The 13,055-nt window shown below is 37.1% G+C and overlaps 1 protein-coding gene across 2 annotated transcripts in view; it reads right to left on the bottom strand.

The window, feature by feature from the left end:
- The window catches only part of LOC120078755, a 23,043-nt gene extending 10,271 nt beyond the window's left edge, over nt 1–12,772 (bottom strand). Inside the window, exons 1-9 of one of the 2 annotated variants that reach the window (XM_039033062.1) lie at nt 12,534–12,772; nt 12,281–12,401; nt 6,648–6,736; nt 5,775–5,925; nt 5,508–5,640; nt 4,733–4,826; nt 3,898–4,038; nt 3,444–3,544; nt 2,853–2,966 (exon numbers count right to left, since the gene is read on the bottom strand). In XM_039033062.1, the coding sequence (XP_038888990.1) occupies nt 2,853–2,966; nt 3,444–3,544; nt 3,898–4,038; nt 4,733–4,826; nt 5,508–5,640; nt 5,775–5,925; nt 6,648–6,736; nt 12,281–12,401; nt 12,534–12,594 (1,005 nt within the window). In that variant the 5' untranslated portion in view covers nt 12,595–12,772. Of the gene's footprint in view, nt 1–2,852; nt 2,967–3,443; nt 3,545–3,897; nt 4,039–4,732; nt 4,827–5,507; nt 5,641–5,774; nt 5,926–6,647; nt 6,747–12,280; nt 12,402–12,533 lie in introns of both variants that reach the window. The other variant, XM_039033063.1, reaches the window with a different exon arrangement.
- Between the last annotated feature and the right edge of the window lie 283 nt (nt 12,773–13,055).

Here is a 13,055-nt window from a genome sequence, read left to right on the forward strand (position 1 = left end):
TGTCAAAATATAGTAAAAAGACAAAATGCCCTTAGGGCTAATTTAACGTATTTCAACACTCCCCCTCAAGTTGGGGCATAGATATCAACAAGACCCAACTTGCTAATAACAAGCTTCAAACGTCTGTCTCGATAACCCTTTCGTAAAAACATTGGCAATCTGTTGGACTGAAGGTACATAGGGAATACAAATAGCTCCGCGGTCTAACTTTTCTTTTAAGTGCCTATCAATTTCAACATGTTTGGTTCTATCATTGTACGGGATTATTCGCAATACTGATGGCAGCCTTATTATCACAATACAGCTTCATAGGCCCAGGACTACTCTCGTGAAGATCAGATAAAACTTTCTGCAACCAGATTTCTTCACACACTCCCAGATTCATAGCTCTATACTCTGCCTCAGCACTACTTCTGGCCACTACACCCTGTTTTTTACTCCTCCAAGTTATCAAATTTCCCCATACAAAGGTACAGTACCCTGAGGTTGACCTTCTATCAGTCACAGATCCGGCCCAATCTGAGTCAGTATATGCCTCGATGCTTCGTGTGTCATTTTCCTGAATACACCCCTTCCAGGGGTGGACTTTAAATATCTCAAAATTCGAGTCACAGCTTCCATGTGCCTCTCATATGGACTCTGCATGAACTGACTTACTACACTACAGCATAGGAGATGTGGGTCTAGTATGAGACAAGTAAATCAGTTTTCCTACTAGGCGTTGATACCTCTCCTTATTCACAGGAACTCCTTTCGAAACACTTTTCAGTTTGCTATTGACCTCAATAGAAGTGTCAATAGGTTTGCATCCGGTCATTCCTGTTTGTTTTAAACAGTCCATAGTGTACTTCCGCTGAGAAACAGATATTCCTGCTTTTGATCTTGCCACTTCCATCCCTAGAAAATACCTTAAACTACCAAGATCCTTAATTTCAAATTCACTTGCCATCCTTTGTTTTAGCTTAGCAATTCTTGCAGTATCATCCCTGATAGGATGATGTCATCAACATACACTACCAACACAGCAATCTTTCCTAAGGGTGATTTTTTGGTAAACAAGGTATGATCAGAATGCCCCTGAACAAACCCTTGGGACTTAACAAACACGGTGAACCTGTCAAACCACGCCCTAGGAGACTGCTTCAACCCATATAAAGACTTCCTGAGTTTGCAAAATGATTCCAAACTTAGCTTCAAAACCTGGAGGTGGACTCATATAAACTTCCTCTTCCAACTCACCATTTAGGAATGCGTTCTTTACATCTAGTTGAATGTAGGGCCAATCTTATTCACGGCGACAGACAGAAGAACACGAATCGTGTTTAACTTAGCCACTGGGGAAAAAGTTTCTGAATAATCACCATACGTCTGAGTGAATCCTTTAGCAACTAACCTGGCTTTATACTCTCAAGTGTTCCATCAGACTTATACTTCACTGTGAACACCCATTTGCAACCAACTGCTTTGTGACCTCTAGGAGAGCTACTAACTCCAAGTCTTATTTGCCTCAAGAGCTCTCATTATTCGGGAACTTCCATGGCCGCATGTACACTGGTAGGTATTGTTAGAGCATCTAGCTGAGAGTAAAAGCCTTAAAAACAGGAGATAAGTTACTATAGGTCAGAAAGCTATGCAAAGGGTATTTTTGTACATGACCTGGTTCCCTTTCTCAAAGCAATTGGCATATCCAGAGTGGTATCATAGTTGTCAGTTTTCGTCTGTCCCTCTTCAGTATCGGACTTTTGAGACAATTCTGCATCCTCTTGAGGATCTTTCAGCATCTCATCCTTCATGAAATTTCAACCTTCTCTGAGCTCATTTCGTCATTTTCTATGTTCCCAGACTTTTCTTCAAGACTCTCCTTTGAAACAACGGGATCTTGAACTTGTGCTGGTTCTGACGCTTGGACACTTTCCGATGGAACACCAGAGGTTTCCTGAATTTCCTTTCTGAGATTCCTCTATAATATGTTATCCAGGGCATTGAAACCACGGTAGAAAAGAACTTATTATTTTTTTTGTCTTATTTACAATAGACCCAACCTTAGATATAAATAGAATAATGTGAAACCCTAATTTAGCAAATATAGTAAAAAGACAAAAATGCCCTTAGGGCTAATTTAACGTATTTCAACACTTCTAAAGGGTGGGTTATGCTTTAATATCTTTGGGTGGCTGGTTGTCTTCCTGAGAAAAGGAAAAATCCTACCGGGATGTGTTCTCTTCGGTGGTGTATTCGGAAAGAAAGAAATAGCATGATATTTTTTTAGTACAATTAGAGTAGGAGGATTCAAACCACAGACCTCATGGTTTCTAGCATACTCATATGCCAATTGAGCTATGCTCGGTTTGGCGAAATAGCATGATGTTAGAAAATAAGTTTGCTTCTTATGATTCTTTTGGGGTTTTGTTCGGTATACAGCCTCGGTGGTGCATAAATCATACCAAAATCTTTCAATTGAAGGGATTTTCTTGATTACTTTGTGGGAGAGGGTTTCCTCTACCCGCAATAAAAATTAAAATATATATATATAATATATATATAAAAACTTTGCTATCTTTTGTCTATGATATGGAGTTGCAATCCCCTTAATGTCAGTGTACATGGTTCTTTTGTAGTGAGCTTCTTTTTGTGTTTGTTTGCATTCGTTTCACTGGTCTAGATGAAAGCTCGACCTTTTTTTCTATCAAAATGCAATGCAATATTGTCAAAAGGTACAAAATCTAGATCTAGGCATGCTGCCAGCAGATAGACTTCTAATCGTCTATCAAGTGTATCAACACATATAGACACATTAGTTGCCTCACATGGATTTGAAAGTTCAATGAATATTGCGAAGAACTAGAGCATACCTCAGAGTCCACAAAATACAAGCAGTTCTGTGTAGAATGATAGAAGGAAGCTGCTGGACGAGCTAATTTGACCAATTCAAATTCTCCATCCTCAAAACCTGGATAAGAACCAATCTGACATATAAAAATGTAAGCATATAACCAATGTAATGCAATAATACGGAAATCTGTTCTGAATTTATAAGGTGTGGTAAATAAATAGTGTAGAAATCTAAATAAACAAAAGTAAATTAGCAGTCTCAAAATTACACCTTTATGTTAGAAGTAGAACTGCATAAAATTATATTACACAGAACAACCTATAGAGTAGATCTTGTTCTATGTCATTTAATATATCAGAAATAATCAAGTTCTAGTGGCGCATAATTCTCACTATTTATGACATAGTATTTTGGTGGTCGTCCAAGGAATAAAGATAACTGGGGAAGAAAAGTAACAGCAATAAATAAATAATATTATTTCATAAGAGGAATAATAAATAGAATACCATATCCTTTTTACTCGCCAAGTTATTATTAATATACCTGGAAAAATAGAGATATTTGGTACCTAATCATCACCACTGGATCAATATTTAGATATCAGACATACCATGTCCAGGATCTTTCCGGAGCTATTGAATATAACAATCCGGTTATGATTGCTGTCGGAAAGGAAGAGTCGGTCACCCTCTTCATCTGCAGATATACAGCCTGTGACAGTGGAAAATTGATGGGGACATTTAGAGAATGATAGAAAATATGGTTGTAGTAACTGGTTTGTTAAGCGAAAAGCTAGGGCACCAGCGATGTTTGCTCTAGGGAGTATATGATAAGAGAAACATAGTTTCCACAGCGAAGAAAGTAAGAAACAACATCCGCCCTCCCCCAAAAAAATAATTTTAAAAAAAAGGGGAGAGAGAGAAAGAGAGTGTGTGTTGTGGGGGGGGGGAGTGTTTAGAGCATGGCCCATCTTTAGGTATAAGGAAATGCATGAAGACAATTTGATAATGTGCAGACTTGTAAACTAACAGTAAGCAGTAAAACATCTCTTTTTGGAGCAGTACCTGGAAAGTGGAGAAGAAAATTCTGCATGAAAGAACATGAATTTGGTTCTTTCATGATTTCCGCTTGTTTCACATAAGTGGTTCTCCCCTTACTGGGCAGACCAGATTTCTCATTTTCTGGTTCATGCAACTCCTCAATAGCTGAATGTGCAAACAATGTGAGAATAATACACACTAAGAAGTATGTACGCATGCACAGTGTTTTTAAATGCCCAAGGCGCCTTCAGGCGCAATGGCCTTCTGGAACCTAGGCGCAAGGCGCACAAAAAAGCGCAGACTTTTTTTTGTGAGGCGCACTATATATAAAAATATTACATTAAAAAGAGAGAATATAATTGAAGTGGAAATATGGAAAAAATGGACTCAAAACACAAGAAATTTTGCATTTAGGTTTGGTAAACTTGATCCTTTTAGTTAATAAAGAAGGAAAATCTTTAATTATTACTATTTTTTAAAAATAATTGAAAAGCCCCAAGGCGCAGGGCTTTGATCCTTGGGGCTTCACAAAAGGCACACGCCTAAGGCGTGCCTTATTTTGTGAGCCTCACTTTTCCAAGGCGAGGCGCCAGACCTGCGCCTTGGGCCTAGGCGCACGCCCGAGAGGGCTTTTTAAAACACTGTTTATGCATAATATATGCATCAATTAAACGACTATTTACATAGACAAAGATGTTACGAAATATAAAGAGAGACATATTCAGCACCAAATTGTCTTTTATTCAAAATAAATAACGACAACATGGCTACAAGGATAAAATGCATCTGAACTAGACTCAACAGTAATTAAAAACAATGTTGCAGTAAAAGCACGTAAAGCAAGAAAAAAGATGCATACCTTTCCGAAGAATGCTAAGATCCATTTCCCTCCCACAGATGAGCAAAGGGTTACTCAAGTCCTTGGAGATAATATAACAGAGCCCCCCTACCACCTATTTGCACAAACCAGTGATCCAGAAACCTAATCAGCCAACAGTACTAAAACTGGACACTCTTGCAATAAATGTACAAAACAAAAAAGGGAAAAAAAAGTTTTCTAAAGATTTGAAATAACAGAATTTCACAGATAAATAATTTCGAGAGAACAGACTAAAATAAATATACGATAATATGATCGTCTAAAGTGCCATCGACTTTTTTTGAAGATGAAAAATTCATGAACACCATTCAATTCAATCAGAACGATATGTTAAGAATGCCTAGAACCCCCAAGGTGACCTTGATGGTAAGGGAGCTGTCTAGAAATCCTCAGAAGTTTTGTGTTTAAGCCTCTAGTGGAAAACTTAATAATTTAAAATCGTTGCTGTCTTCCAATGTTGGACTCTTAGTAGGCAAAGCCACTCTAGAGATTAGAAGGGTTGGTCATGAGCATAATAAATACTAAAAAGAGTAAGCCCCAATACAATCAAGAATGACATGAACTAGTTTCACCCTTTTGCAGTTCTACCATGTTTAAAAAGGTTTAAATCACATCATAGTTGCATAACAGATACCCAACTCAGGCGGAATGTTATACAAGTCCCAACCATAACCCAGGAGGCAAGAAGAATCACCATTCTTTATCTCATCCTAAGAACATACACAAGGCAGAAAAAGCAACACTTTAACCTCACCTCAAAAATCTTGTTGGACAACAAAATGGGAAAGGAAATATATTCCCTCATTATAAATTGGATCATGTCACTTTTTTCAGCAGCAGATAGAGTACTGGAACACTGAAACCCAATCACATGAAGATGAGGAAACCTACACAGAAAGACATTACACTTAGCAAGTGAACATGAACAAGTTCAGAAGAGAATAAGAATACTCAGGAAAACTCCAGATCCATCTACTGCAGTACAGCAGTAGTAAGAACCTAAACTGGACTCTTCCATTACCTTTGCTGAAGGAACTTTACATTTTCAACCAAAACAACAGAATCAGCGCTTGTCATTTCAAGAAATTGATCGGCAAGAATTAAGTACATTCCATCCTTCTCACAAATTCCTTTATTTCCATTAGATGTATTCAACCAATAGTGGTTAGGGCCTGCACATTTGCACAAAAACATAAACAAGAGAGAGGTAGGGAAAAGGTACTGAAAAAAGTTCAGTTGTATTTTGATCATATCAAATATAGTAGTCATCTTTTATATGTTAAATAGCAAATCCCATATAATGTAACTGAAACAAGAAGTTGGCAAGCTCAAAAAACCAAAAAAAAACATTGCACATAAAACTAACAAGGAAAAAAAAATGTCTGATCTACTATTACAAGCTCCAAAGAGGGCATTCCATTGCCATTTCAAACGTTTCCAAATTAAGTACAAAAATTACATACTCGTACGAGGTAATGAGAATAGGACAGATATAGCAAAACAGCAAATGGATGCTTTGGGGTTAACTTGAGAATTTATCAGCGCAGATGTACACAACAAAAGTTCAAGACAACTCCCCCCCCAGAGTTCGCTATTGCTTGAAAAATAAAAGCGACCAGTTTCAACTAATGGAATGTGAATTGAATCGGGTGATTTGTGCTTCTGCAATTCAGCAGCTTACTATTTCTAAAAGAACAAACAAAATAGCATGTAAAATCTCCAAATAAAATGTATTAAATGATTGTCTTTCTTGAAATGGAAGGGAGAAAAATTGATTATATCTAAGAAGTAAGAAGATACATGGCTTGTCTGAACTTGAATTTAAAACTTTATAACGGAAGATCAGGATATGGATAGAAAAGAAGAGAAATGAAGAAAAGGGAGAATGTACAACCTTCAGACTCATCTAAGGTTGACTTAATGAAGGAAAAAATATCATTTGCAGGAGAAGACTCGTACTGCAGCCCAGTTGTTGTGGAAAACCTGAAAAAGACTGTCAGTTATAAGTCAGAGAAACAACCAAAGGTTACGAAATTGAAACTACTAAGTGCAAACCAAGTAACACTACCACCTTACCAACTCAAGTTCAACAGTGAAAGCATTACCAAAAAGTAACATGTACCAAATTTTTCTATAAACATGAGATTCAAAGAGTATATATATATATTAATTTATTTATTAATTTTACGAATAAATATATATAATATATAATTATATATATACCGTATAAATATATATTAATTTTACAAATATTTATATTATTATTTCCCCCGAGGGGGATGGGGGCAAATACCCCGCGGGGACGGGGATGGGGAATCCCCCGCCCCGACCCTGTTGCCAACCCTACTATTGACAGGGAAACCCCAACTTTTGGAGTACAAACTGACATAAGTATGATTTCTCCCTATAAAGGCCAACACACACAAGTTGTGAGCTTGAAAGAAGAGGTTTGTTTCTTGTAATAAGTGGCAGTCATTCAAGATTCATGCTCTCATGTAATTGCAGTTTGTAATTATATGCGTTTGACATGCATACCTCTTATTGATGAATGTTACAAATTGTCTCATTTCAAGCTACAACATCCAGATTATTGGCCAGGATTATCATTTACAGAAGTTCGTCCAAATGCGGACTTACTAAGAGAACAGGGTCGCCCAAAAAGTACACGAATTCATAATGAAATAGATTGGAGAGAGGTTAGCCAAAAAGTTCGATGTACAACTTGCAAGGAAGAAGGACATAACAAGCATACTTTTCCACAACGTACAGTAGGTGCTTCCTCTTTGGGCCATTGATGACTCTGTTATGTAATCCATTTTTTATGTTTTTTATTTTTTATGTAATAGACTTTTGAGTTTGTTATGTAATTTGAATTTCTTAGGTAATTGACTTTGTTATGTAATGAAATTTTTTATGTAATGGATTTTGTTATGGAATTGACTACATATGTAATGTACTTTGAATTTCTAATCATGTGCAACTATATCAACAAAATACTCATCGTTCACAATCGATATGGGATAGTTCTTCTACTGTAGTTTTGGGTTGCCGAAAAAGGGAGACATCAGCACAACATACTATCCCATTTGATCCACGTATTACTCCTTACATACAACAAACTGGTTTTCTTGGGGTTCACAGATTGGATTTATCCAACTTGATTGGCACCTCATTACTGCTTTAGTAGAACGTTGGAGACCAGAAACCCACACATTTCACATGCCTTGTGGGGAATGTACAGTTACACTGCAGGATATGCTATTCAGTTTGGATTACGAGTGGACGGAGAACCTTTGGCAGGTTCATTACAATATGATTGGAAAACTGTTTGTGACGAGCTCTTGGGCGTTCTACCAGATGATTTGAAAGGCTCAAGATTCCCATAGCATCCTAATTTCCAAAATTGCGACATCAGTGTACGTAGGTATGCACGAGCATACATTATGCAACTTATTAGAGGATTTTTGTCCGCTGACAAGTCGAACACTCTGGTACATCTTATGTTTCTCCCACTGTTGTCAGATTTGGAGTATGTTGGTACATACTCGTGGGTGTTTGTCTTGCATGGCTTTATAGAGAACTTTGTCGGGCTACTAATGCACGAGCGTTGGAAATAGCGGGGCCATTGATACTACTACAGGTATGGGATTATGATAGATTTAAAATTATAGCACCACGAGTCTAATTACAAACCCCAGGTCATCGTCCACCCAACGCTAGGTATTATTTCATTTATATATTTATTTCGTTATCATTTTATATAATAAAATAAATTAATTGTATTTTTTTATAATTTTTATGGAGTGGTGTATTAGTTGTCTCTGAACAATCAACAAATATGTTGCTCGTATACCGACAAATATTTGCAGACTGAAGCACAATCAGGTAACAAATGTGCCTACAAACTAAATGGAATTCAATGTAACAATTTAATTGATCACAAGTTCTATTTTTTATTTGTAGAATATTCACTCTATCTTTTCAGAGAGAAGTACCACTTAGTTAAGTCAAAATTTTATTTTTAATATGCCTGCAAACTATACAACAAAATATATAACTAAATTTAGTAAGGAAGAAAATGTTAGTTAGAAATTTAAAAAAAATAAATAAATAAATAAATAATCAACATTGAAAAAAATAGAAATGGTCAAATCATGGACCCCGTCCACGAGTTTGGCTTTGACCAAGTCCACCGACGCTGACTAGACTAAAACATAATCTTGTACCTGATACACGATTATCCTCCCCCACAAAACTACCCTATTTTTGTTAATACTTTCAACTTCAACACTATTTTTGAAAACTCTTTCCTATCTACCCCATTTTTGTCATTACTTTCAAAACCACAATATTCTTGAACTTTATCCATATTTTTATGAAGTTTGTATGAAGTTGATATTTAACATTTGAGTTTTATGAAATTTTAATTATTAGTATATGTTGTACACAAATTTAAGTATTTAAGTTAATAGAAAATGTAATAAAAAAGAAAAAAATAATAAGTAACCCGACAACCCAACCTGAATTTTAAGGGTTAGGTTGGGTTGGAAACCTTATTCAGGTCATTCGAATACCCAAACCTTCGGGTTGGTCCAAAAATTCCCCCCAACTCAACCTTTGTACACCCCTAGCCACTAATTTGGTCAGTTTCAGTCAATCAAATCGGTTTTCCAAGTTCTTATAAACGACCCTATTTGTGGGTCCTTTCTGTTGTATTCTCTATCGGAAGGCGAAGGAAAACTTGGATCACCTTCTCTGGGGTTGTCAGTTTGTGAGATCTGTGTGGATCTGCTTCATGTAGAAGTTTGACGTTTAGATAGCCGGCCAAAGAGAAATTCGTGTAATGATCGAGGAGTTCATCCTCCATCCGCCTTTCAGAGAGAAAGGTCGTTTGTTGTAGTTTGTTGGGGTGTGTGTTGTGTTGTGGGACATTTGGGGGAGAAATAATGGGATGTTTAGAGGCTTGGATAAAGACCCTAGTGAGGTTTGGTCCTTAGTGAGGTTCCATGAGTCGCTTTGGGCTTTGGTTCCGAAGCCTTTTTTGTAATTATTCTCTAGGTCATATCTTACTTTTTCTTTAGAGAGTTGCTTTTTGTGAGTATGCTTTTTTGTATGAAATCAACAACTCTCATTAAGAAAAAAATGAAAGAATACATAGGCATACAAAAAACCAAGCCCACAAAAAGGGATATCCCTCTAAAGGAAGGGACTCCAGCTATGCAGAATAATGTCTATAAAATAGTTACAAAAGCTCTTCGATATCGAAGCCCACAAAGAAACATGAAAACAAACAAGGGACCAAACCTTACTAGGGTCCCTCTCCCTCTCTCTAAAAGTCGTACTATTCCGCTCACCCTGCAAAGACAATAAAATTGCACATACCCCAACAAGAGATAAAAAAAACAACCCTTCTCCCCAAAAGGCAGATTGAAGAGGCACTCCTCAATCATACTACTAGAATACATCTGTCGAGCGTGCAAAATGCCAAACGTTTGGAGGGAAAAAAAAACGTAAAAAACAACCATTCTCCCCAAAATGCAGGTTGGGGAGGAACTCCTCAATCATACTACTAGTATCCTTAGTCGAGCATGCGAAATGCCAAACATCTGAAAAAATAGCTCCCTGGAAACCCTTTCTTTAAGGGATTGCTTTTTGTGGACTTGTATTTTTTGCATGCGCTTGAATTCCTTCATTCCTTCTCAATGAAAATCGTGGTTTTCATTAAAAAATATATACATAGTACTTGCAAACTAACACTTCCAAATGATATGATCCAAATATTCCTCCGTCTTCCAACAAAGAATACCACAGAAGGCCCAGCGAGCGAAGGTAACTTCCTTACAAGTCTATCCGTTATATTAGCATGACCATGTAAAACTTGTCAAGTAAAGAACCTCGTGTTCCTAGGAATTGTAATCCTCCAAAGAATCAAAAAAACCTAATCTCCTAAGGGAGAACGATCAACCAGACTATGAAGAAAAGTCTTACACGAAACCCCTCCAAAGGACTGGGTCTATACTCTCACATCCCTTCTCCCGTGCCTAAAAGAGTGACCCTTGAGTAAAGAAAGAAGAGAGGTCACATCCGACACTTCCTTAGTGAAAAGAGAGTTGTGGAACCTCATAAAAAAGGAACATTAGCTCCCGGCCCAAACAAGGAAATCTGCGAACAAAGTGGTTTTTTAAAGACAGAGGAAAAGGTTTAGGAAATAAGGCACAGAGAGGCCTCTCCCCCACCCAATGATCTTCCCAGAAGTACATATCCCTCCTCTCCCCAACCACACAATGGACTAAGTGAACAAAAGAAGGGAGCTCTTTCAAGATATCCTTTCACAAGTTCCAGTAAGTTCCTTTAATCCCCTTATACAACCATTCAAAAGGATGGGGTCATGTTTACAAACAATGATCTTATGCCAAGGGGAATTGGAATCAAAGGAGAAACACAATAGTCGTTTGGCTAGCAAGGCTTTGTTATGTAACCTAAGATTCCCAATCTCAAAAACACCCTTAGAGATCAGTCTCTCAATAATCTCCCACCTAACCAAGTGTGAACCCTTCTCACAGGAAATCACGCATTAATCTCTCCAAGCTCTTACAAGCCTTGCATGAGACTCTGAAAAGGGAAAAGAAATAAATAGGAATGCCATTATAAGAAAGATCTAATCAAGGTAAGTCTACCTGCTTTTGAGGAAAAAAAACTTTTTTTCTACGAGATTAACTTACTTCTCACTTTATCCACCACTGGATCACATAAAACAATTGACTTGGGATTGTTTCCAAGAGGGAGATCAAGATAGGAAGAAGGAAGACTTCCAACCACACAACCCACCAACTCCAACCCTCTCTTAAGCTTCTCACAACAACATGACACCTTTTACAACTCTTTATGGAAGGGTTCGTATACAAATAAGGTTAAATTTTTTGTGGGAGCATAGTTATGGTTGTATAAATGTCGACGTATTACAGATAAGGCCTCTTTGGAGTGTTTCTTCTCCCAATTGGCGTATCCTTTGCAAGCATAATGGACAATCAGTGATGCATCTCTGTGTTCAGTCCCTTTTGCTGATTCTTTAGGAAGTTTTGCCTGTAACCGTTTAAATGGCCCACCGCCATACCCGGAAATCTTCTGACCTTGATGGAATATATTCATATGGGTCATCCATTTTCCAAAGAAAAAGGAATTGTTGTGGTTCAATTTACCCAAGACTAAGGCCATCAATTTATAAAGTTCTTTGATCATTTATCCTTAATTGCTCTCTCTTGGTGAAAATTCTACCCTATTTTTAATAGCCATAGTCTCACAACACTCGTGCCCACTAGAAAACGTTTATGTGGCTTTGATGGCGTTTCTGCACTTCCGTAATTTCATTTTATTCAATGAAACGATATCACTGTTTCTCATTTTACCCTTCTTAGATCGAATTTTAAGCAACTAGCTCTGCTTTGTAAAGCTATAAAGTTCACAAAGTACAAGCAGGGAGAGAAAAGTTAAATCTAGCTCAGCTTTCAACATATGAATCATATATACCTCAGAAAGTGGCGTCCATCATCTAAGAGCCTTCTATCAATTCCTTCAGAAACATGAGATGGAGAAACGGACAATGCCAATGAGCTAACAGCATACCTATGATGATGCTGATGGTAATACCCTGGCTCGAAGGAAGAAAAATTGAAATCAGATTTTAACCAAAAAAATGATGACGACCAAATGAAACCAAGCAAACGAAGCTACTCGAATAAAATTCCAATTAAAGAGAGAACACGGATCGGCGGAGTATTACCAGAGTAGATTTGAGGCAAAGACCTTAAGATTTCTTTGAGTCGCCGGAACCTGAAAGCCATATTCGTCACAGGAGAACGAAGAAATGACGTCAAGCCGACGGGAATTTCATAGCCTGAAGGCGACTTCGACGGCGGCTGTGTTTTGCAAAGGGTTTTAGCGGGGTTTCGGGTGATTTGAGAGAAGGAAGCGGGAAAGGGTAAAATAGTATTTTCGATTAATGCAGGTTATAATTATATGCGGCTGTAGAAAATGAAGCAGAGCAGCATGTCAAATTTTCTTCTTTTCTCCTTTTATAAATTATATGAGGCGTCACTGTTATGACGGTGAAATAGTTATTTTCATTTTATCTATATTTAAAAAATCCAAAAAATCCAAAAAAAAATGGCGAAAAATATAAATAAGGAGTATGAAAGAAAAAAAATAATTTATGATTCAAATTGTTATTAGATTTTAAAATATTTTGTTAATTTGACTAAAAAAAATATTTTGTTAATATTTAAAATGATCTCCAACAAAATTC

This window comes from Benincasa hispida, chromosome 5, assembly GCF_009727055.1.
Source record: "Benincasa hispida cultivar B227 chromosome 5, ASM972705v1, whole genome shotgun sequence".
Lineage (NCBI taxonomy): Eukaryota > Viridiplantae > Streptophyta > Magnoliopsida > Cucurbitales > Cucurbitaceae > Benincasa > Benincasa hispida.